The sequence below is a fragment of the Emys orbicularis genome, chromosome 16 (genome assembly GCF_028017835.1).
Source record: "Emys orbicularis isolate rEmyOrb1 chromosome 16, rEmyOrb1.hap1, whole genome shotgun sequence".
NCBI lineage: Eukaryota > Metazoa > Chordata > Testudines > Emydidae > Emys > Emys orbicularis.
Genome location: NC_088698.1, coordinates 26721286 through 26747912, shown reverse-complemented (window position 1 = coordinate 26747912; position 26627 = coordinate 26721286). Strand labels below are relative to the sequence as shown.

At 42.7% G+C, this 26627-nt stretch overlaps 1 protein-coding gene across 3 annotated transcripts in view; it reads right to left on the bottom strand.

The window, feature by feature from the left end:
- LOC135890216 (calcium release-activated calcium channel protein 1) overlaps window positions 1–24835 on the bottom strand; it is a 32598-nt gene extending 7763 nt beyond the window's left edge. Inside the window, exons 1-2 of one of the 3 annotated variants that reach the window (XM_065417547.1) lie at window positions 24563–24835; window positions 3721–4751 (exon numbers count right to left, since the gene is read on the bottom strand). In XM_065417547.1, the coding sequence (XP_065273619.1) occupies window positions 4182–4751; window positions 24563–24676 (684 nt within the window). In that variant the 5' untranslated portion in view covers window positions 24677–24835 and the 3' untranslated portion in view covers window positions 3721–4181. Of the gene's footprint in view, window positions 1–3720; window positions 4752–16043; window positions 16062–24562 lie in introns of those variants that run through there. The other 2 variants (XM_065417550.1, XM_065417549.1) reach the window with 2 other exon arrangements.
- Between the last annotated feature and the right edge of the window lie 1792 nt (window positions 24836–26627).

Genomic DNA, 26627 nt, shown 5'->3' with positions numbered 1-26627 from the left:
TTTAACAGAACAAGATCTGTATCTTATGTTTGCCCGTGCCAGTGCCGGGGCTTATGATTTTAACCCACTCTGGGCCAGAGGGAGAGACGCTAAGCTTCCCTCTGTACTGCTCGGCCTTCTACCACCAAGGGTTCATACACCAAATATAAAAACCCCTCCCAGGGGCAGAGCGAGAAACCCTAAGTTCGCCTCTCATGCTACGGCCGAGAGTGTATGCACCTATAGTTTTCCCCGACAGACAGGTCGGGGCGAGGCTACTAATCCTCCCCCTATTGCCCGGCACTTCTACGACCGGGGGTATATCCACCTCCAATTATTTCCCCCCAGCAGTCTGGGGTGGAGGGAGGGATGCTAAAACTCTCTCCGGTCACTCAACCCTGCTACGACCGAGGGGTTGTATACCTCTTAATCATACAAATTCTCAATTCATAAAATACCAAACAGTGAATATTAACCACACCTGGTTCCCTTTTTACTGCCTGTTATCTCTATGACCGGGGGTATGCACACCTGAATGATCGATCACTTAGCAGTATTGTCAATAACATATACTCTTCCCCCTTTCGCAATTCTCCACCAAAAATGTTATGCTCATACAAAGCACACGGGATCTTTTCAGGAGAAGGCAAATATGCAGCATTTATTGAAAATACAACAGTTAGCATATGCTTTTCGGTCGCGCGCACACACACACACACACACACACACACACACACACACACAAACAAACAGACAGTCCTGCCATTTGATGTTTTATAGTTACCAGTCTGTTGTAGCTCGAGTCAATCTAATGGCCAGTTAGATTGATCAGAGTGAGGAGCAGGGCTCTTGTCGGTCGCGATCCAATGCTCCGAGGCTTTGCAGGACTGAACCCAGAGTTCCATGGCAAAACACCCCAGCTTTATAGTTGTAAATTCCCATTTGAGTCCATGCATTTTGCAATGTCATCCCGTAATCATTAGTCCTTAAGTAGTGTTATCATTTGATGGTTACTGTCGGGCTTCCCATCATTATCTCCTATTTGTTGTCTCGCCTTCGGGGGTGCCTGCCTCACCTCTGAGGTCGTCAATGCTGCTAACATGTTTAGCCATCGGATACAATGGATGTTTTCTGATTGTCTCCTGGTCTTTCCAAGTCTCTTGACCATCTGGACATTTGTGATGGCTTTCACACCTCATCTTTTCCTGATGCATGCATTCCTCATTCAGACAAACAATCTCTTACAGAAACCTTCAAAGGTATATAGATAGCAGTATTGTATATTCAGCAGAATACATTGTAAATCAAGCCTTGCTAAATCTTATAACTAAAACAATTCACATTGGGGCTTCAGGCCCTCAATATTATTCCCCTAATCTCCTTAACATAGATACAAGATCCTGTCTCTTACTTACTAAACCTTAAAACAAAGAAATGTATATTTAACTAGAGTGCCAAATTTGTAATACATATAGGAAACCATAGTAGACATTATAACTTATCCTAAAACAAAAGGGTGACCATAATTGGTTGTCCTGGTCTGTCATTTCTTTCTGCTATTCAAAAAGGGTGGCTGGCAGGATAAAATCAAATTCTCATAGTACAATTATAAAATCTTGCTCCTACAGTGTTTGCGCTAATAAGTCAGTTGCATTGATGCAAGTGGGCCTACTAATGACAATAAGTACTACCCTCAGGAGCCAGTGTTTGCAAAATTAGGACCTTCATGTGTAAAGCATGTTGAATTCATCTGGTAAAGAGGCCCGGTATAATTGAGTACATTCAATGTAGGCATAAGCATGCACAGCTTCACTTGAAGTCAAAGAGGCATAGCTCTGATTAGGCCACGACTGAAAAACCTCCATCACAAAATTACAGGATTACATTCTATATTAGCAGTTACGAACTGAGATCCCAGTTCCATGGGAGCGGAACATATCAGATGAAGTGGGCTGTAGCCCACGAAAGCTTATGCTCAGATAAATTTGTTAGTCTCTAAGGTGCCACAAGTACTCCTGTTCTTTATATCAGAAACTGGTACTTTCTGGGTTCATAGAGCTTTTTCACCAACTAACCCACCCATTACCATCCTTCAGTGAAGCCAGGAGAAACCCTGCCCAAAAGCCACAATTCACTTTTTAATGTATCTAGAGTCACAAATTCTGAAGGAGTTGAAGCCAAATCCTATAATCCTTGTGTCAAGTGTCAGTTTTTGCTTGAGGAAGAAGTTAGAATTTGACACAATAGCTTGAGGCTAAAACAGCAGCTTCATTCAATAAAAGATGCACGTCTTACAATTAAGCAGCAATACTACTTCTTAAAATAAAAATCATTTGTTTTCATAAATAAGTCTATATAGCAATAAGTGGTCTTCCACAACATTGGAAGCAAAAATCAAGTGTAATTAAGATTTTAATATCTTAAATACAATAATTGAGGAAGCAGAAGATTTTTCTACCAACCAAGATCAAGGTACAGCTAATTACTTGGAATTCCCACACAGACAAAACACCTTTTATCATTTGTATCTGAGAATTTATTCAAAAATATATTTAATATATAAAAAGTATAAAATATTTGCTACTTTGGTTTGGAACCATAGCAGTAGTTCTACTGTGGTTAAGTCTCTACCAATGTATGTTATTGCTAGAGAAAAGCCATTAATAGCAAGTTTTCAAGGAAGAAAATAAAATCTATTTTTAATTTTTAAAATGTTTCCTCAATGAAAACAGGCAATTTTATCACTTCTGATAACATATCTGCTCCCATGAACATTAAAGCAGGTATTGCTTTTTTCTATATTTTCTTCCCAAAAGAAGAGTAAAGTTAGGGCTTTAGTCCTACAGATGCAGATCATACCATATTACAATAGGACTGGTCATGGGTATCTGGAGGGTAAGAATTTATAGCTACCATGGCAAAAGGCCCTATAGAAATTAGTAAAGTAATAATTACTTGGCAGAAAAACATGATTGGGAGAGCTAGTGGGAAAAGGGAAGGTGGAAAAGCTCTCAATTTTACCTTTCATCAGACTTTTAGAGATCACATAGGGTTACCATACGTCCGGATTTTCCTGGACATGTCCGGCTTTTTGGTCCTCAAATCCCCGTCTGGGAGGAAATTCCAAAAAGCCGGACATGTCCGGGAAAATAGGGAGGGATCGTGGGGCTTGGATCCAGGCTGGAGCTGCTGGGGCCAGAGCCGGAGCCACTGGGGCTGGCGGTGCTCGGCCGCCGGCCGGCGCTGCTCAGCCAGGGCCGGGGCCAGGCCGGAGCTGCTCGGCTGGATCCGGGACCCGAGCCGGGCCGGGCCGGAGCCGCTGGGACCAGGGCTGGGGGTGCTCGGCCGGCGCTGCTCGCACAGGGCCGGGGCCGGGCCGGAGCCGCTCGGCCGGAACTGGGGCCCGAGCCGAGCCGGGCTGCAGTTGCCGGGGACGGGGACGGAGCCGCTCGACTGGGGCCGGCGCCCCAGGGCCCAAGCCGGAGACGCTGGGGCCAGAGCTGCTCGGCCGGGGGGGCCGGACTGGGCCGTGCCTCCTCGCGCCCCCCCCGCCACTGCCCCAGCCCACCTGCTGCCTGCCTGTTTCAGGCTTCCCGCGAACATTTGATTCACGGGAAACAGGGGAGGGGGAGGAGCAGGGGGCGGAGCGTTCAGGGGAGGGGGTGGAGTTGGGGCGGGGCCAGGGCAGGGGCGGGGCCCCATGGAGTGTCCTCTTTTTGTTTTTTTTAAATATGGTAACCCTAGATCACAGCACTAGCACTGAAACCAAATGCTAATTACTACATGTCCCAAGTAATTTGTATTGTGCCATGCAACATGTATTGGACAAGCAATATTTTCTAGCAAACATCAACATTAAAGAGAGAGAAATAAGGCTTCCCTCCCACCCCTAACATATACTGAGGCCTAAAATTTAATTTCTCTTACGCATTGACATGTTCACCGTTCAACATTAAAAAGAAACAATCCAGATGATAAGAGGAGGGAAGAGAGATGCATGCTCAGTGCAGCCAGACCCCAACATCAGTCTCTTCAGATGTCGGTTGTCTAAGATGTCATGGTATTTTTTTACTGTAAGAAATTAGCACAGTATTTATAAATCTCTATTTAAAATAAATCAACAGTCCAGCTAGTTCATGCAGGGAGGAGTCAACATAGCAAGGCAGAAGCAAAAAAAATGGATTTTTAAACAAAATATAGTTTTATACAAAGTGGCTGCCAGGAGGTGGCAAGGTGTCGCCTCTGTGGTCCAGCTGATCCTGGAGTCGTGCAAACTCAGCAAGTTCATTCAATTCTTGAAATTGCCTGTCTGTTTTGTGGCTCACCAGTGACCTATAGAAGTGGACTGCAAACACAATGAAAATCAATCCAAAAGGAACCATAATAGATGTTGAGGCAATGGCTGCTGCTGTTCCTGCTCCTGGGGTGATGGTACAATTGTCACGGACTGATTCAATACGTGGCGTCCCTTGTGGAAGAAATTTCACCCAACACAGCAGCACCACCTCTGCAAGGAAGAGCAAAGTCCCAATGACAGTGGAAAATGCCCAGGCGAGCTCAATGTGCCGGTGCATACGCTCATGCGGAGACTCCTTTACAGAGTTGAGATTGTGCACATTACTAACAGCCTCTATATTTGGAAGAATGCAGGTACTTATCATGAGAGCAAAGAGGTGAACAGCAACAAGCACAGTAGTACAGGCACTGAAAGCTATCAAGAGACCTGGAGGGTAGGGATAATCTCTTTCTAGCTGAACCTCCACCATAGCCACCTGGAAAGGAAGAATAAAGATTTAAAACTGAACTGTATATTTTAAGACATCACTTTACAAACAACAGGTTTAACATTAGCAGGTTTAAACATTTCCATTTTAGATCAATACAATATTTTAATGATATAATTTAATTCTCACTACGTCTGGACAATGAAAACAGACTTGGCAACGTCACTTACTGATTGTCGTGCAGTAGCACTATGCTGCAAAGTTTGGGCTCCAAACACTGCAGGGAAGTCTAAATCAGAGAGTGGATAAACATCCAATTCAAAACTGGACTTTTCAAAAACTAAACTAAAATTGAAATGATGACAATTCACATTAAAGCCTAAATTTATTTTAAATCTATTAAAATTATTTGAATGGAATAAGAAAATATTCAGACAGTACGTTTGCTGCTAAAGTTTTAAAAATAAAAGTTAAACCACTGAACTGGTGGAAGTCACTGGCCAAGCACCTGGAACTAGAGTTTGTTGAAGTGCTAAAGCAGCTTTTGACAGCAGTAGCCTCTTCTCCTGGTGCAGAGAATATTCTCTGTATTTCATTTCAATAACTAGTTCATTCAAAGTTGAGAAACCAATTGGGAGTTGAAAAAGCAAAAAAGCTTCTTTAAATTCATGAACAAAACAGGAGGATCAGATCTACTACTTCTAAAAATACTGAAGGACATGATGACCAGAAACAATCAGTTCAATTTATTAGCTACAGATAATACTTCCTCTAATCAGTTGTTTTAAATGCAATACTGTTTTGATACGAAAAAATAAATGTATATATCCAGCACATTTAAGGTTGTTTTTATTTGAGTAAAATTTAAAAAAAACGCACAGACAACATTTTTCATTGAATTCCAATTTCCATCCATGCAGCTTGACACAATTCACAAGTAAAAATTTAATAAAGGAAATAAGAAACATGTCATCATTATTTTACAACAAAACAATGTAAAAAAAATAAGGCTCTCTGAATAAGTGTTAAGCTATATAATTGCATATCTTCCTGGTTAGCAAGAAATACCAAGAGCAATCTAGAGACTATATTTAATTGCAAATAAACATTAATAGCAACCAATGAGAATCAACCTTTCTTTAGGAAAACAAAAGAGTACAAATGCAAAACAAGATTAAAACAGATATTTAAATTGAGGTTTCCTGCTTGCCATGAAAAAAAAAACCCAAAAAAACCCTGATTTTTAATCAACCATCTTGCCTTGAATCCAAACCAAAACCAGTTTAAATTTCTCATATTAGCCTATAATTGAAACATTTTAACAAATCCTACACTCTGGGCCTCAGGTAGCGAATGGGGCCACATTTCACTTAATCCATTTCTAACATACACCTATTGTAAGACACTTTGTCAGTAAAGACAACACATAAGTTAATGCCAATAAAATAACTGCCCTGCCAATTCCAAGTTAATTTCCATAAGGCAGCCAGGCCTTGAGGATCAACATAGTGAGGCTCTGTTTGGCCACAAGGGAAGTGAAACAAATTCTAAAAAAAAGTAGGAATACTTCACTGAGAGGGTTTTGTTCCCCAGCCATACAAAATTAGTGATTGTCAGTTTATCCATCTCTTGCTGATCTCAACTGCTGGAGTGATGCAGGCTCTAAGGATAAAGGGTATGTCCACACTGAAGTAAAAAACCCCATGGCTCTCTGCTGACTTGGGCTCATGGGTGGGGTGACCAGATGTCCCGATTTTATAGGGACGGTCCTGATTTTGGGGTATTTTTCTTATATAGGCTCCTATTACCCCCCACCCCCGTCCCGATTTTTCAAACTTGCTGTCTGGTCACCCTACTCACGGGCCTTGGGCTGGGGAGCTAAAAATTGCAGTGCAGGTGTTTAGACTTGTGCTGAAGCTCAGATTTTTGAGACCAACCACGTTCTGGGGTTTCAGAGGCTGGGCCAGGAGGGGCTGCCATAGGACAATGTCAGCCTTACACCAATCTAGCATTCCTCTGTTAGGGCAGAATGCCTTAAAGCTGCATCATCATTGAAGTGGCACTTAGGAGCACAGTTGCCAACTTTCACACGGTAAATAACCACCCCAACGTTCACAATAAGTAAAAAAAAAAATCAAGCTAATGCCATTTCAAAACAAGGCCAAAACAAGCCAATCCATAAGAACCCAAACACTCTATGTGACTAGATCCCCCCCGGCGTGCAGTCTGGGACTGTGGTGGGCCCGCTGTGAACCCCTGACTCTCTCCTTCCCTTGCCCCTGCTTGTCCCTCCCTTGCCCCTGCTTGCTCTGCTCTGTTTGGCCACAAGGGAAGGGAAACAAATTCTAAAAAAAAAAAAAAGTAGGAATACTTCACTGAGAGTGTCTTGTTCCCCAGCCGTACAAAATTAGTGATTGTCAGTTTATCCATCTCTTGCTGATCTCAACTGCAGGAGTGATGCAGGCTCTAAGGATAAAGGCTATATCCACACTGCAGTAAAAACCCTGTGGCTCTGTGCTGACTTGGGCTTACGGGGCTTGGGCTGGGGGGGGGGGGGGGGGGCTAAAAACGGCAGTGCAGGTGTTTGGACTTGCACCGAAGCTCAGATTTTTGAGACCAACCACGTTCTGGGGTTTCAGAGGCTGGGCTCCAGCTTAAGCCCAAACATCTACACAGCAATTTTTAGCCTTGCTACCTGAACCCTGCAAGTCTGAGTCCGCTGACCTGGGCCAGCCACGGCTACGTCACAGATCTTTTATTGCAGTGTAGATGTGCCCTAAGATACATAGGGCCCAAAGTATAAAGGGCTGCTTCACTATGATAGCCAAATGAGAATAGTGAAGAGAGTTGGGAAGGCTGGGAGGAAAATCAGTATCTCTACTACACTCTGCCTCTGGTCCCCAGATATCTAGAAAGCCACTCCCCACCTACATGGGAGAGTCGAGGACTAGTTCCTCTCCTCTCAGGCCCAAGCATATTAGTAAGGCTGTACGAACTAGCATGTGGTCACCATGCATAGCTGCAATCCTCCATTCCCAAAGGTTATAGTGAAACAACTCCCAGCAGGAACCATGGAAACTGCAAAGCCAACGGAGCCATGCCTAGAGGCCTCCATGTGGATGACCCGGTCTTGCAATGATGCCCAAGGTCGAAAACAGATCTCAGAACATCCACAGGTTTAAGGGGTGGAACTCCCTTCCAAATCTGTAGGTGGGCAGGAAGAACCAAACTCTAGCTGTATGACTTGTAGGAAACGCCTTGAGTGAAGATTTGGAGCTAGTCTCTCAGGTGCACTAGAGCAGCACTTGGCAAACCAGAGGAAGGGGGACCTGTGTAGTTTTAGGCAACCTTTATTTCCCCTGATTTTCGAGTATGTCTAAGGCACAACCAAACTACTGGGGGCGGAACCACTCAGGGATGCTCTAACTTGAGGAGGGTTATCATCACCTATACAAGGGTCTGTCCTACTAGCCAGGATTGCCAGGGTGCACCCCAATTTTTCCCTTCTCGGTCCCACTCCAGAATATCCCCTACACCAGCTGGACCAGGAAAGGCTGGCATAGGACAATGTCAGCCTTACACCAATCTAGCATTCCTCTGTTAGGACAGAATGCCTTAAAGCTGCATCATCATTGAAGTGTCACTTAGGAGTGGCCAAAGGATTTGGGGTGAAATCCTGACCCCAATAAATTCAATGGAAGTTTTGCCATTTACTTCAGTGGGGCCAGGATTTCACCCCTGAGCCTAACAAAGTTCTCCCCTGTTTCTGCCACATAAGGCAAAAATAGCTCAGTGGTCCTTTAAATGTAAATTGAGAGGTTTCCATTCATATTAGAAGACTTCACTTGATGGTCATATATTATATTTATCATCCCTGCTAGGCCATCTAAACTATTCCTTTATCCAATGCAGAAATGCCCCTAGCAAGAGAGGAAATTTTAAAAGCAACTCTTTCAGAGGATTCTTTTAAGCATTTACAGTTGCTTAGAGACTTTAATCCTGGTATTTCTCTTGAAAAACAAATACATTATCCTGATAAATTTGGCTCTGAGACAGAGCAGTTGCTTTTGAGTAAAGCAGAAATACAAGAACATTTCAGCAAGCAACATTTGGTCTCCTTTATCAGATGGCTTGATTAATTTGTCAGCATGTGTTTAAATCAGAAACAAATGAATAGCAAACTTATGAGTGTACATACATGTATTTAATCATCAGGGCTAAATACGTACATACTGAGATACTAGTTCTCTCATATTAAAAGTCACTGAAAAAATTGGAACTAGTGTCTCCCACCAGTTCAATCCAAATACTGTCTCATTATGTCCCATTAGTGATTTAGACAAAAAAAATCTGTATTGAGTACTGTATAAATTAAGTGCATCAGTCTTGTTCACAGAATAAAAAAGCCTTCAAACTGTAGAGTACTATGAACACAGCAAGCAATGCAAACAAAAAGAACTAGAAATGGGGAAAAAAATGCAACCATAAGAAGTAGCAACAGACACTCAATTTGTCACTTTCCCTTAGCTGTATCAAACTAAGCCTAAGTAGATTTCCTGTTCATTACATTTGTATTGAGATGTCTGAGGACACAAATCAACTGGAAAGGATCACTGGATGCATTTGCCAACTTATGCTTTTACACAAACAGCTACAACATGCATTCAAGGCCTGTTACCAATTATTTTTCTTCATTGAAAGCTCTAATCGTCTTAGGTGTGGCTGATCTGATGTGATCAATAGTTAGTTTCACATGTTACAATATACCCTTGACAGGATAAACGTACAGACCTTGTGATTTAGTTTACTACTAGGTTATAAAAGTTTTTAAAATGTGGTTTCTCAACTGTGAGAAGTTTCACATTTTAGACACAAATGCGTGGAAGAGAATGCCTCAAGACATACCATGCCTGGCCACATACACAATATTTATTTTATCCCAGACTACGAAGCACAAGTTATAACTGGTTATTTGTGGAGCTCAGATCTAGGGAATAGGCAAAAAGCTTTCACTGGACCAGGTCAGTCAGTCAGTCAGTCTCTCTCTCTCTCACACACACACACACACACACACGCGCGCCTCTTCTTCCCTGCTGGTGCTCTCTTTTTCTGTCCCAATGAGTGTAATGGAATGCTCGGGGATACTAGGCAAGTTCAGCAGCAAAGTAGATGTAATCTACCTACAGCATTTATATTCACTAAGCAGTGAAGAGTTTCATTTTCATGCACATTAATATATCCTCTCTCCATTCCTTTACTGGTGCTTGTCTTGAAATTTGACAGCTTAGCTGTCAACTCTATTTTAGCCTCAAGAACATTCCATGATTTAAAGACAGCTCAGATATTCTATGCTAATCCTTAAAAGGAAGATTAACATGACCAAAACAGACTCCAAGTAAGCTTCATCAAATGGATAAGGAGATAAAGACTCCAAGCCTTTTAAAAAAATAATCTCAGTTTAAGAATCAAGTATTTAATTTGCCCTTCTAGCCAAAAGGAAGTCTCATGCATCAGCTAGTCAGTTTCCATGAGATGCTGATTAAAAACATTTAATTTCAGAAGGAGGCAGGAATATTTGGAATTCCAATATGCCCTCTGTTCTTGGGCAGCTGATCTCTCCCTCTAGAACTATTTAGGGTGCTCACATGAGCACACCACACAGAGCTGCCTTAATATCAAATAGGAGGGATGCAAAACAAATGCATTTCCTCTTTTTGATTTAGGTTAAGTTTATCCTGGGCCGCAAAGGGAGTTGGGGAACCATGTTTAAGATGCAGTGCTCAGACACTGTTTCCAGTTTGGCATTTCCCATATTCACCAGCAAAACAAAACCCTGTAAGAAACTGGTTTAGCTGAAACAACATTCAAACAGTCCTTTAACTTTGTCCCTGGCTCAGCACAAATGGTGCATCAGGTGGCAATAAAAAAGCTGCAGAAAAGAGGGGCATTAGATTTATAGACAGTTCACAAAGCTGTTACTGTGTTGAATGATCATGTTATAAAACTGTCTGGTTTTTGCCAAAGTGGCTGGCACCAAACTGGATGCTACTAACCATGTCAAAGAACCAGGATATGCCCTGTTTAAATCAGATTACAGGTTAAACCTTTGTTCCATCCATCCAAGCAAAGTTTCAGTTTTTAAATTGGTTGGGTTGTTTTTATAGCATGGTTGCTTAATATGGTAAATTTTGTTGCGGAGACAGGCAGTTATCACAAGAGGTCAGTCAGAATACAGTGCAGGAGCAGGAAGGGTGTAGCTTCCTCTAGCTCATAGTAAGTGTGCCATGTGATTACTGTGAGCAAACTTGGGACTGTCCTCTTTTATAGAGGAATTACTGCTAGTGTCAATACAGTTTTAAAAAATGTCCCAAGTGTCAGCCTTTTGGACTAAATGAATTTAATTGATAGCAAGGTAGTCGCCTTGCTAAAGCCACCACTATCTGTAGCACTAATTAGCCCAATTTTTGGCTCTCTTAGTAGAGACCAATGAATGAACCAACCACACAGTGCTGTGATTCCTGTTACCAGTTCCTGACTTTTCCCTCAGGCCTGGAACCAGCTGGGTAGATAGAGACTATATCAGGTACTGGAATAGGAAAAAATTAACTTAGAGCCAAGATGAGTAACAGGAGGGCTGTCGGGGAGAACTCTGTTCCCTTTGAAAGGGGCTGTGGGCAGATACCATTTGCCAACGTGGAAGATTACTAAAGCTGAAAGGACCCAATTTTGTTCATGAGATGAAGACCTGAAAAACCAAATTCAGCATTGATGCTTGAAGGGTAACAGCCCCCCCCTCCGCCCCCCGAGCATGCAAAGTCTAGTTAAAAGCAAGAAATGCCACACACACACACAGGGAGCTCCCCTGATACCCACCCAATACTTGATGGGCTAGGAGTGCTCCAAAAAGGGAACTGTGTGCTCTGCCCTGGAGCTGAGAGCCTTAGCTCAGTCAACAGCAAACTGTTCCTGAGTAAGGATCACCAGTAGATGGACTCCAAAAAGTGGAAAAGGGGGTTTTGTCCAATCTTTCCTCTAAACAGAAGGGCTGATGGAACTTAGAGAGGGTAATTTGGGAAGGGAATGGGCAACATGGGAAACAGAATGGAGTAAGACTAGAGAGACTCTCCATGGCTTCAGAAACAGAAAGGACCTCATGAGATTGAGAAGAAAGGAAGCGAACATAATGTTGATGCATGTTGATTTGGCTAGAGGTATTGTTAAGCAAAAAGGAAGCGTACTTGGTGAAGTTACATTTTTAAGCAATGTGGTAAAGCTAGATAGAAGGGTCACATGCTGACAAGCAGGAAGCAAGAGAACACTTCCCTCCCCCCCTTTCCCTTTTACCCACTCTGAAAAGTAAAATAGATACTTCAAGCCCATTTCAAAATGAATTTTTGCAGATGCTTTTCCTAATGTGCATTTAGGGCTTGACCAAAGCCCAATGAAGTCAATGGAAATACAGCCCATGGACAGAATTAAATGAGTTCCACATGGTTGGAGTTTGGGGTTGGGATTTTTCAAGAGTCTAAAGTGTTAGGCACCCAAATCTTATTAAAATTCAGTGAGATTTGGGAACTTTTCCTTCAGCTCTTTTGAAAATCCTCAGTTGAATACTTAATGATTTCACACAGGAAGGGAGGCAAAACCATGTTTCTGTCTTGGCTAATCTTGACTGCTAGCAAAACTGTACACACTAAACAACTTTCCCCTCTAGAAGAAGTTGTATTCTCACCCTAGTTACAGTTTAACAGCTTTGAATGATTCCAAGTAATTTCCTTGTGGACCATGCAGCATTATACATTACCACACAGTTTGGCACAGAGTGGCCTAACTAGCAGCTTCTGCTACAAATACTGCATACTGTTAAGTGCTATTGGACAGAAATTACATTATTTGTGCATCTGACAATATCATCACACCACCAATTGGCAAGGGGGAAACAGTGATGCGCTAATGAACCAGCAACAACAACAAAAATCAAATCAAATCAAAAAACAAAAAACCCCTCCAGTTTATAAGGAGCAGTGATCAGTCACTTGGACAACTGCAAAGGAAGCTTGCTTATGTGATGTGTCTATAGCAGTTTGGGAGAAGTAACTTTCCTGGCATGCCATTTTGTCAGTTTCACAAGAGTAGCAGCATATGAATTAGTGTTGTGCTTCAAGTTTCAGCACTGTTCTCATGTTTTACAAGCCAAAGGACTGTAAACTAATATTTTTACTATTAGAGATGGACTTGTTTTCACTAATTTTGAACCCAAATATCGTGGGGGTCTGAAGTCTGACTAATGTTTTTGGATGTATGTTTGAGGAAAGGCTTGAATAAAGAGAAAAAATCCTGTGAGAAAGAATAAAATGGAGCATAGATTGGACAGAGTGAGAAAGAAGCATACTAATGGACAAACTGAAGCCTTGTGCACACACCATATAAAAGCCATTCACTGGGAGTGAGGGGGTCCTATTGCTAATCAGAGACACCCCCCCCCCCTTAGATTTAAAAAAGTAAACTCTCCTTGAGAAAAATAAATAAATCAGTTCTAGGTACAGGAGGCAAAGGTTCAAGTCAGTGAACTCTACTGACAGTACTCCCCTGCCTGTGGGGTTCAGTTGTTAAGAGCATCCCGGTGTAGCAGAAAGGCTTCAACAAGGGGTCTGAGGGAAGGGAACCTGATTTTTGCTGTCTTTTATATTAACAAGAGAGCAGTAAATATTATTTCCAGAGGGTTTTGACTGAGTCATAGATTTGGATCCTGTTCACAATCACTGCTCCCCACTTTCTATAGAAAGCGGAAAAGAAAGAAACCCCCCTGCTAACTCAAGTGTATCTGCATTATTTATAGAGGACCCCTTCTCCGCACCCCCAAAAAGAGGGACTCCTATTTTTGGTAGCCAGGAGTTTATGCTGTGGTATGACATAGTAACACATGGCCACTTGTGTTCTCTCTCCTATGGTTAACATCAAATACTAGTATTAAAGTGTAATTAAGAGACTGTCTCCTTGAGTTTAACATGACAGGTGCTGTCTGCATGGAGCACAGAGACAGCTTTGCAGCTGCACCACCACCACCCAAGACCACATCAGATTTCAGCTGGCTGCAAAAATCAAGAGCCTTGCCGTGTTCTTCACCCACCCAGCTTCCCCTATGGTTGCTATCACCTACACACAGCCACTTCTCCAGAAAGAGTTGGACTTGCACTCCTCAAGTTTACAGTCAAGTTGCAGTGGATCCCATAAGGTGAGACGCAGTTATGGTGAAGTGATGTCAAGGGTGCAGAATCTGATTTCCAAGTGCTACACAATTCCACTGGCCCAGACTAGATATCACATAACCATTGCTGTCACTAGCCTTCCCATCTATGATTCAACCAAGAGTGATGGGGCAGAAGGGGAAAGGAGCCAATGGAGCTATTAAACTAAATGACTCATTACTAGATTTCCTATATTTAAACTCTGCAGCTTTCAATAGTTTGGGAAACACTGGATTAGCGTATTAAGATCAAGTTCTCACATCTCTCCTACCCCATGAAGCTAGTAACATTACTAATTTCTTGTAATATGGAAAGTCCTTCCTACAGATCTAATGTCAGCCTCTATGTGGGGTATTACTTGAAGCACTAATCGCCACATTAATAAATCTGAATGTAGAATTGTCAAGGCAAGGGCAACACAACAAATAAGACTGCTCTCATACCCCCTCCCTTCCTGGTCTTCTTCCACCGTTCTTTGTGATCTCTTTCTGCCTATATATACAAGTTCAAGCAAGAAGTAGATTAAGGTGCACATGTTTAAAGGATATTTAAGTGTTGCTGCATTCAGCACTACAATGCCTAACTGATTGAGGAGACTATCATTTTCAAAAGGGATTTAGGAACTTAGGAACTCAGATACAATTGAATCCTAAAACCTCTGGAAGAGAGACTTAAGAATTGCTCTAGTCAATGTTGGAACACCTAATATCTTTACAAATTTCCATTCCAACTTTCAGCACCCAGCTATTTCACATCTAAGGCTGCAAACAAACAAAAAAAGTTTACAAAAATATTGTATATAGGATTTCCCCCCCACCCCCGCCAGTTTTCATGTTCAAGGACAGCTGTACTGATTCTACCTCCATCAGTCTTCATGACTGCTGCTCATTCTCATGGAGATAAACATTTAAATAGAAAAAATTATGATTTTTTAAAAAAAGATTGAGCCAGTCTTCCTGACTAGTATCTATACCATTCAGTAAGAGTTATTGTAAGGAGTTCATACAAAACCTCCTGACAGTACAGGGAAACCAAGGGACATAAGCATTAGAAATTGAAAGGATAACCAGTCAGAGTCCCCTGAATCCATTACTAATTAGTTTAAAACACAAGAAACAATACACTGAAATAGATCATTTATTCATCTAGCCTAGAATCCTGTCTCCAAGAGGTTTATTACTACATGAAGTTTGAGGATAGCAGAAATCTTTAATACTTGATAGTGGCACTGTCAGTAGAGAACTAATACACAGGAATTATTAAACCCCATTTTGTTTGGTAGTCTTGGCCACAAAGTTAAACACAACTATAATCAGATTAGATACATCTTGAAAAGGGAGCATAAATTAATCAATTTTGTTCCGTAGATAAACTGTGCAAGGGAGGGCCAGGTTGTTTCTTGCCCTTTGCATGAGATACAGCATGTGTGTGTGTGTTGCATCCCCACCCCAACAATGGCTAAACACCACTCTTTGCAGCATCCAAATTCTGGGCCTGCTCTAAATTATGGCGGTCTTGCATGGCCATCTAGAGACCATTCTATGGTCCAGAATAGCTGGAACACAGAGCACTCCATCCACCTCCCGTTCCTAAGCCCATTATGTCCCTAGGCCAGGGCTATGCAAAAGGGCAACACAGGGTTGCTCTGCCAACCCTATGCCAGCAGAAGAGCCATTTTATATAAGGGATATTCCTGAGGGTCCAGTAGGGAATGTCCTTCAGTATAAAGAAGCACATAAATCTTCCTGTTACAATAATTTAAAATCACAATTTAGGCTAAGGTAGCTTTACAGAACCTATTAATAGGCATTCAAGTTGTTTTTTATTTCAACAACTGTTTGGATTTAACAAATTCCCCCATAGTAAGTGCAACCCAAAACCCACCACATTATACTAGTGCATGATCACCTGACATCGAAACAATTTAAGATGTGATATTTGATCAGCCTATTTTTATTGTCCAAGCAGAGTGAAATGTAAGACTTAAACAAACCATGTAAGTGAAGGAAGAGTCAGATTAAAGTTCTTTCAGTTTAAATATACTAAAGAATAGTAACACCAGCATCAGATTATGTTTTTAATATTTACATACTTTTAACCTGACTGTGTCTTTAATGAACAGCCTTCTTCGTTTTGAAACAACAACAAAATGCAATGTTGACAGTTACTATGTAGCAGTAACACTCTCCAGCATCCACAATAAAAAGCTGAGCTAGGATGACCTGTTACATTGGAAACACAGTACATGGTAACATATTTGACAAAGATGAAGAAAGTGAACAGTGAAAATTCTCAGGATTTTTAAGAGAAAATTTGAAACAATGCAGAGAGATTAAACAGTTCTTTAAAACAAATTGAACTAAGTGGCTGATATACGCATAAACCATGTGGCACATTACAATTCCTAGGTATACCAGTACCATTATCCTTCTTACCTATTTATCTCTGGCTCAAGCATCCCCCCTACAGCGATACCTAGCTCTTAGTTTTGGCTCTAGTAGGTGTGCAGAACTCTCCTACATCCAGTTAAACCACCACAGGTTGCTAAGTGACTAAAAGTAAAAATATATATTTAATGTTTAAGTATCAGAGGGGTAGCCGTGTTAGTCTGGATCGGTAAAAAGCGACAGAGTCCTGTGGCACCTTATAGACTAACAGACGTATTGGAGCATAAGCTTTCGTGGGTGAATACCCACTTCATCAGATGCACGTAAAGTGGAAATTTCCAGAGCCTCTGGAAATTTCCACGACATGCATCTGACGAAGTGGGTATTCACCCATGAAAGCTTATATTTAATTTTGTCTAATCAGATTTAGTAATCCTTTCCCATCTGAGGGGCCTTCAATTTTAAGTAGTGTCACATTGAAGCTCATACCAATCTAAGCTGATTCATAACACCAACCCCTTGGCAGCCCTGACTAGAATACTATTTACACTTATAATATACCTTTAACTCAAGGATCTCAAAGAAAAAATAATTCTCACAATACCCTGTGAAGTAGCTATTATGGCATTTTACAAGTGAGAAATTGATGCACAGATATCAGTTGTCTTGACTTAGTTCACACAACAAGTCAAATGCACAAAATATTAGTTAATGTTCCTTTCCATTGTTGTATCATAGTAACAGCAGAATGTGGCAGAACAGACACCAGACTAGTTTAAAATTCAGTCCCTAAAGCCCTTTCTAAACTTGAGAATTGTACTTTAAACAATCCCATTGATACAACTGTTGGAATGCTGGTATTAGAAGATATGCTGCTTCTAGCATCCCTGCTGCTAGATATGCTACTTCTAATACCACTCAAAGCAAATCTAATTGACATTGTATTTTAAATGCCAGCAAACTGTCTACACTAAGGCTTCTAATACTGCCAACACAAATGGAGGCAAAACAGTGTAAGAAATGATGGGTAATTTTTGCAAAATTTCTCTAGTGCGGACAAAGCCAGAACCTAACAGGTTCTCTGTTAGACCAGTCAACGTAATTAACTGCTTGGTTACTCTTGCTCTTTTAAGTGCCCTGTGCAGACACTGCAACTTACAACCTAACTCACCACTTCCAGCAATCTGGGGCTTTGCTTGTTTGCTGGCTCTCTGCAAATCATAATGCTGCCCCAACTGCAAGTCTCCAAGCTCCAAAGACTTCCTCTTAAATATCTGTATGTCACAGATCCAGTCGAGTGTCCCCTCTTAGCCACACACCAGACCACTGTGAGGTGACCCAGCTGCTGAAGCCTGTGTTTTAAGACTCTGGCATCTGAAAGGAGCCCAGGCACTGTCTCTATTTTAGGCCTCTGGGCACATTCTCAGGGTGCAGATTTTTAATCTGGTACTCACAACTGAGAGTTCAGACCATGCAGCTCCCTGTCCCTGGAACCAGTGCTGGCCCATTAGACTCACCCCCATAGCCTAAAAACACCCTGACCCAGAACTCCACAAGATGAGAGCATTTTGGTTTACCTCTTCAAGGGGGTATGTGATAGATGTAAGTGCTTGACATACAGACAGACTTTGCACACGATTCTGAACCACCTCTATTTAATACACAAGAAATACAGAGCTCCATAAAAATAATAAGCTCTGTATTCATGTCCCTGCCTCAGTTTCCTCATCACTGCAGGGCACTCTTTGGGCTGAGATCAGCATTGCCTGGTGCCAGCTGAGCGCCTTCTGTTTGTAGTGCATGGCTTGAGTTCTGAAACATGGAGTCTTTGTGCCCCCAGCTTGCCTCCTCGGATCTCGTCTGATCCATCCCCTTCCTATCTAGGAGTCTCACTGCACCTTCCCCCAGTAAGGCCTTTTATATCCTCCTGCTCTGTTGCCTTTATCTTTGTCCTGCTTGGAGAATTTCCACTCTCTCCACTGCTTCAGACAAGGGAAGAGAAACCCATTGTCCCAAGATGCTTCACCCTGAATAGATGGTTACTGAGTTCTGTATTTTCCACTGCATGCATCCGATGAAGTGGATGTTAGCCCACAAAAGTTTATGCTCAAATTAATTTGTTAGTCTCTAAGGTGCCACAAGTACTCCTGTTCTTTTTGCAGATACAGACTAACATGGCTGCTACTCTGAAAACTGAGTTCTGATGATACACCATTGTATCTGGATGCAATAGTGGATACACACAGACAGGCATTCATGACACAGCATTTTTTATAACTTCATATCAACCAGAATTCATAAATTGTAAATAGGTTCCCCAAATCATCAGACTGGTACTGGGCACTGTGACATGGGATGCTAGACTAACTAAATCCTTAGGCCTACTGAGTGATGCAGTTACTAAACTACAGTCTGCAAGTATCAGAATCGAGTGTACATTTCTCTCAAATGAGTACACCCATTGCAGGTCAGGACAGGTAACATCGACACAGAATGATGTTAATATAAAAAAGGCTTTTAGCAACCATCACTGCAGATCCATGGAAATTGAAACCTGACTTGAGCATTTGCAAGTTTTCATTTGTATATACGTAATTGACCCTCGAACTACATTTACATTAGTACACACTCCATTTGATTAAACACATCCCAATTAATCAGGCTAGCTGTTTTATTAACATTTATCCCTGGGTGCCAGTTTGCCATTCACTATCATCAATCTAATAGTTGAAACTTGTCCACACATGTATGAATTTAGTGGACATATAGTCAGTTAGTGCTAAAGAATTAAGGTGTGTTTAGCAAAGTAGTGTGGTCCAGCGTATAAGGCATGGGAATGAGAGTCAGAAGACCCAAGTTCTATTCTTGACTCCTCTACTGATTCACTGTGTAACCTTGGGCATGTCATTTAGCCTCTCTGTGCCCATTTCCCTCCACTCCAAAAGTGGAGGCAATTATACTTAACTGCTTTTTAAAAAACACAGCTCCATGGTTAAAAAGTGCTTTAGTGGTGTAACAGTCTAATGCTGAAGGCCAAGTTGTCTCTGCACTTATATCTGTGTAACCTGACTGGAGCTAGTGGGGTTGCATGGATGTAAATGAAGGCAGAGTTTAGCCCCTACACTTTAGCCCAGGAACAGCGAACCACGGCCACTGGGAGCCGCGGGGCTGTGCCTGCGGACAGTCAACGTAAACAAAATGTCTTGCGGTTCGCCAGCGGATTACCCTGATGGGCCGCATACCGAAGGTTGCCGACCCCTGGATTAGAAGATTAAATGCAATGAGAAGCATTTGTATTTCTCTCTCCCCCCCCCTTTCTTTTTAAAGTGGCCTTTTCCCTTAATAGGGAGATTAGGGTGTCCCAATTAGAGGACTACTCTATGAGCTTGTTTACATGGTGGGGTTATGTGCTTTGCAGGGATGTGATATCTAAAGCATGCTAAATTGTTATGCATTACTTGGTCCACATAGACCTGGCTGGTGTGCACTAAAGGTTCCCTAGTACACTTCAACGTTGTACTGTTTCAAACAGCACTATGTTCAAATGCACCAGCGGGGTCTACATGGATTTATCGGCGTGCAACACTTTAGTACGCTTTAGAAATCATACACTCGTAGAGGCGCATTATCTCACGACGTAAACAAACCCTGTAGCAGCAAAGCAATGGAGTCAAAGGTTGATTCCCAATGGCAACTTACTAGATTTTGAGAGGGGCAACTTCCCAAATGTTAAAATGCAATGACTATTCAGATTCAACATTTCTCACTACTGAGTAACTGTACTCTGCTAATTCACAAGCGAGTTTGCCCTAGAGTTACCACAGATACTAGTTACTATGGTAACTAAAACCAATAGTCTGCAACTCCAGGACATCATACACTGTCAAAGAAGTATTGTCAGAGAATGAATGAGACTTAAGGTTATCACCTGTTTATATCTCTGGGTACGTCTACACTTACCTCCGGGTCCGACGGCAGGCAATCGATGCTCTGGGATCGACCCCGGAAGTGCTCGCCGTCGACGCCGGTACTCCAGCTCAGCGAGAGGAGTACGCGGCATTGACGGGGGAGCCTGCCTGCCGCGTCTGGACCCGCGGTAAGTTCGGACTAAGGTACTTCGAATTCAGCTACGTTATTAACGTAGCTGAATTTGCGTACCTTAGTCCGAAGTGGGGGGGTAGTGTGGACCAGGCCCAAGAGTCACTTCTAGTGGTCCATATTGCATATAATTAATTGCTGTATTAATTTCTATGCAGTGAATGTAATGGATAAAAGTAGGACTGTGCTAGTGAGCTAATGATGAAAGCAAGTAGTATTGGTGTTAATTCACACAGATTTTCTTTCAGCTCTAAAAAAGTCATTTAATCTGCAATATTAAATCCCTTAATTTTAACCACATACAAACTAGAAGACAATAGAAAGTAAAGCTCTTTTTCTCATTATCACCTATCACTTTTACAATCAAATATGGATGCAGGAAATTGCCCGGATAAACTACCTGGTCTCATCAGAATGGGTGTTTAGTAGAATACACTGCAGTGTAATTGTGCTTAACTACCAACCTGATGCATGGTACTCAATGGAGAACTAACTGCTGTTCTGAGCACAGCTGCCTGTCAGTCAAATGGATGCCTGTCTACCAATGCCCCTAAAGAGTTGCATTCTGTTTTTAGCCATTGAAGTATGACAGTACATTTATTTGACCGTCAGGAGGTTGTTTTACACTAGTCCCTTTGTTCTGTTTTGATATCAAATTTGAGTTATGTTATTATTTGAAATGAAAGCAATTTCATGGTTTACAATCTAATATAGTACTAGTGTCAAAGGCAGATAGTCTGCCCTTTTCTCAGCAGTGTTGGAAAATGCAACACATTTCTAAATATAGGGTTTTAGAGGTCTGGTTCCTACACTGATTAAGGATAGCTGAATGTTTCCAGCCCACAAGAACACATTCCAATAAAAAAAAAAAAGGCACTGAAAGTGAGAATTCTGTTTCAAAACAATATGCTGAAGAAAAATAAGAGAGGACATTTCTAAAAATATACACAGAAAACCTCCACAATTAAACAACTTTTGCAATGTTGAAAATGGTTTGTAACGGAGTCCAGCAGGCCCTAGAAATCTCCCATATTACCTAGGAGCTCATCCCCAGAACTTTTGAGGGTCAGGATTTTTTATTACATATATAAAAAGCATGCATTTACCTCAGAAGAGAAAAAATACTGATGATATAGATTCGTACATAAGAACATAAAAACAGCCATACTGGGTCAGACCAAAGGTCCATCTAGCCCTGCATCCTGTCTTCCGATAGTGGCCAATGCCAGGAGCCCCAGAGGGAATGAACAGAACAGGTAATCATCAAGTGATCCATCCCATGTCGCCCATTCCCAGCTTTTGGCAAACAGAGGCTAGGGACCCCATCCCTGTTCATCCTGGTTAATAGCCATTGATGGATCTATCCTCCATGAACTTATCTAGTTCTTTTTTGAACCCGGTTATAGTCTTGGCCTTCACAACATCCTCTGGCAAGGAGTTCCATAGGTTGACTGTGTGTTGTGTGGGAAAAAATACTTCCTTTTGTTTGTTTTAAACCTGCTGCCTATTAATTTCATTTGGTGACCTCTAGTTCTTGTGTTATGAGAAGGAGTAAATAACCCTTCCTTATTTACTTTCTCCACACCAGACATTTTTTTTTATAGACCTGTATCATATCCCTGCCCTTAGTCGTCTCTTTTCCAGGCTGAAAAGTCCCAGTCTTATTAACCTCTCCTCATATGGAAGCCGTTCCATACCCCTAATCATTTCTTACTATTTAAAAAGCCATGGTTTTCCTAAAAAATAAGATTCAGGAGTACAACTGGAAACCCGTATGACCAGCAAAATTGGCAGTTAAAGAGACAGTTAACTTAACTTCTAGTCAACTTTTTATTATTTAAAAAGTAAACTAGACACTACATCTGCTCTTGAGTCTCACTGTGTGTGTGTGTGTGTTTTAAATATTCTTCTACTCCCTGTGACTATGTGAAAGAACCACACAATCAGTGAAACTGGCTAAGGAAGCAGCAAAATTGATTATGCACAAAATTCTATCAAATGCACTGAAAATGAACATAGAGAAAGCGTTAGTCTCTTTCAGTTATAACAACCTTAGGCATTACATGAAACAGTGGTGAAAATACTGGATACAGAAGCACTATTTTTACATTGAAGTTTTCTTTTATAATGAAATAAGATAAAGCAAATGCAGTTGTGTTTCTTATTTGAGAGTCGTGCAGTAGGTATTAGGGCTATTTAACAGATTTAAAAAGCCATTTAGCAGTTTTTCCACTTCTTGAATGACAGCACTCTAATACTATCCAGTGAATCCAAATGAATTTAAAACACCACAGAGGAAATGGGCTCTAGTAAAAATATCAAAAATAGAAAGATTCTGGTACTTTAAAAAAAAAAAAAAAGGTAGGCAACATTAGGTTCTGATCCTACAATTTGCTGTGTGCAGTGAGACTTTTGCACTAGCTCAGAACCCCCCTGAAGTCAACAGGAATCTACATGGGACACAGCAATCCATGCAACAAATTAGAGGATGGGAGACTTACTGTACATGATTGTAGAGAAGATGCCTACAAGCTGGACCTAAAGATACATGATCTTCAAGCCTCCAAGGACTTACACATGCTCTTAAGTTTATGCACATTAGTAGTCCTGAAATAGTGGTATAGTCAATGGGACTACTCACATGTGTGAAGTTGAGAACATGTGTAAGTCCAAAGGGTTGGGGCCTTAAGCTTTAGGTGTAGACCAGGCCTACGTCAACCTAGCTACACTGCTTAGTTGATCTAAACCCTGGCACAGACATCCTAGGTTGACAGCAGAGTTATTCTAAGGACCTAGCCAGCTCTCTTGAGGGGGTGGATTTACTACACAGCAATGGAAAAGCCCTTTCCATTGTGGTAATAAGTGTCGACGCTACAGCAGTTTAGCTGAAGTGCTGCAGCTGTGCAGACACAGCCTAAGTTAAGTACAGTGATGATGTATTGTCCAAGAGCCTGATCCTGTACTCAGCACTGTGCCCTTAACTGCCACTGCCAACAATAGGAGTAGAAGTTGTTTATATAATTTCAGGGCCTTAACCTGATAATGAAGAGCTGTAATATAGCAATTAATACTAACATTGCATGTGAAAATGAACAAGGTGGCATTATAAAAAAAAAAAAAAAAAAAAAGCCAGTTCAAAGCATGCATGTAAATAACTCATTTTTCTTCAAAAATCGGTCTGAAAAAAATGCATGCAAGATTTTGTGGAGAAATTGTTTATGGAAAACTGCTTTATTTTTGTAAAATACAAGATATGTTCAATGTTGTCCCAGTTTACAGTGAAGTGGAATGGAAGTCCTGAATTATTTCAATGCACTGCAACATATGGATTATAAAGAACCCATTCTGTAAGAAGCTACTGTACCTGGAAATAATATACTCCAGAGATGCTTGCTCTTGGATCAATGGCAAGGAAGACAAAGCAGTCAGTAAGCCAACTAGCAGAATAATAAAACCCAGGAGCAAAATAATTACACATTTTGGGCAGTGTTAGTAAGCCAAGGAGGGAAGAAAATAAGTTATGGAAGAAGCCAGTGTATAAATCACAAAATAAAAAATGGTGACATGCAACATTTGCTATGCAAATCCTCCTAGACCGTTTGAATCCTCCTCCCACCCATCTCCTGCTTCATGAACAAAGACTCAATTCTTCCCCCTCCAACTTAACTTCAGCCAGGGAGCGAGCCACAGGCTGGCGTTGACAGTTCAGGGCTCAATTCTCCCAAACTCATTTGAGGTGGAAGCACCTGAGCTAAGACGTCCCATTTAAATGGGGGACCAGACACCCAGCCAGTGATTTATCTGGGGAATGCGGGGAGAACGCGATAATGACTGGGGCTGCAGAGAGGGCGAGGCAGACACACCACACGTCGTCCAGGAACAAGTAAACGGCACATCCTAGTAGATTTAGCTCCTGGTAACACAAAGGGCGGGCACAGGCGGTACTTACAGAACAGAGGGGAATAGAAACCCGGCTGGGGGCACCAGAGCCGAGAGGCAGCTGCCGCCCTGCAGGGTACGGTGCGCTGCGCCGGCCCAGCTACACTGCTGTCCCCCAGGTTACCTGTAGCCTGCCCCCCTCCCCCAGAAGAGGTGCCTGCCCAGCAGGAGGGAGGGGAGCGCTCACCATCGCGAACCCTGAGAGTAACGCGGAGGTGCGGCTGGAGGCTTTCAGCTTGGCCCGGCTCAGGTAGAGCTTCCGCCAGGACAGCGCCTGCATCGAGTGCTCGTTCAGGCTCATGGTCTCCGGCGGTGGCGGCTCGCACCGGAGCAGGGGAGGAGAGGAGCGAAGAGAGGGCGCCTGGCCCGGCTGCAAGTTCTGAGGCGCCTCCTCCTGCTGCTATTTCCTTCCGGCTGCAGAGACAGGCCAGCAGCTGCACCTAGCACCCCCCGGCGCCGGCTCCGACCCTCGCCGCAGCTCCGCCAGCCCCGCAACGCCTCACTGGGCGCCGCGCACACGCCTCGATGGCGTAGCCCGACTCCTAACCCTTCCTGCCGGATGCAGGCTGCTCCGCCCCCCGCGGGAGGGGAGCGGCGCGGCGCGATGTGGGTACTAGTAGTTCCCTTCCCGCTCCCAGAGGCTGTGCAGCGCGGCTAGGTCAGCGCCTCCCTGTCCCCCTTCCAGTCAGGATAGCCTGGGCTGGCGCCCCTGGTATTCCCTCCCTACCTTCCACTCGGGGTAGCCTGGGCTGGGGGCCTGGCCCCGGCCTCCTTCTCCTCAGGGTAACCTGGGCTGGGGCCTGGCCCTTCCCGTAGCCCCTGCCACTCCCCCCCTAGGGAAGTTTATAAATATGTGTGTCGTTGACTTTGGGTTCCTTGGTTTGTTTGAAAGTCAGGTTCAAGTTATTTTATGTTGACCAGAGCTGCTGCACACCTGCCTCTCCATCATCTTCAAGTGGAGTTTTGGGAGCCCTGAAAAAAAAAGTCAGGCGTAAAGTGGCTCAAGTTGGGCATCCAGTCAGTAGCCACTTGTGAAAGTGGTGGCCCTAGAGCTGCAGAGATGAGCTTGGCAGGGGAATCAGGTGGGTTGTGCTTGTCCTCTGATTGATTTATGGCTTATTTTGTTGTTTACTACAAAGTGCTTAAATCACCCTAAGGCTGTGTCTATACTGCAGACCCCTGGCAGCAGCATATAGGCTACGGGGAGTGTACACGCTGCAGTGAAAAGCAAGCTGTGTCTACTTTGGTATGCCTACACTGCAATTAAAAACCCACAACTGGCTTGTGCCAGCCGACTCAGGCTCAGGAGCTGTTTAATTGAAGTGTAGAGGTTCAGGCTCCCCAAGCCTGGGCTTTGGGACCCTCTAACCTCATTGGGTCCTAGAGACTGGGCTTCAGCCCAGTCCAAATGTCTACTCCAAAATTAAACAGCCCCTTATCCTGAGTCAGCTGGCATCACCCAGTCACAATTTTAATTGCAGTGTAGACTAGGGTGACTAGATGTCCCGATTTTATAGGGACAGTCCCGATTTTTGGGTCTTTTTCTTATATAGGTTCCTATTACCCCCCCCCCCCACCCCCTGTCCCGATTTTTCACATTTGCTGGCTGGTCACCCTAGTGTAGACATACCTACTGGGGTGCGTAGGTACAGATGGCAGTGGGAAGCTTCTGGAGCCTTTCCCCAACCACCTCCCCAGTGCATTTCCCTGTAGTGGGGCAGCAGGACACTACACTGCTAAACACAGCAGCGTAGTGGGGGAGGCACTGGTTAAGGGTGTAGAGAGCCACGTAGAGTATATGCCAACAAGGTTTAGGCCTGTCTTTAAGTAGTGCCTCACTGTCTACACTGCTATTTATATCAGTGCAGGGGGGCATGCTGTAAGATTTGTGAAACGTAGATGTACCATAAATCTTCATTACATCACTCTTTTTCATTCCCTATTCTAGACTTACTGGGTCAAATTAATCCCCTCATTAAACTTCCAGATATTTCCCTTACTTCCAAATCCAATCTGGCACTGCAGACTGGGGACAGGGATTGCAAATTCTAATATTCAAGCACAGGCAGTTGAACTCAACTGCCAAATCCCAACTGCCATGGAACCTTCTGATCCCAACATTCCAAGCACTGGCTCTTGAAGTCCAATCACCAGGCCACCTTCCTTTCACTGTATTCTATAACCTGGTAAAATATATTATTTTTACATTTATAGCAATGCCTAAGATCTAACCACCTGAATCCTAAACCATA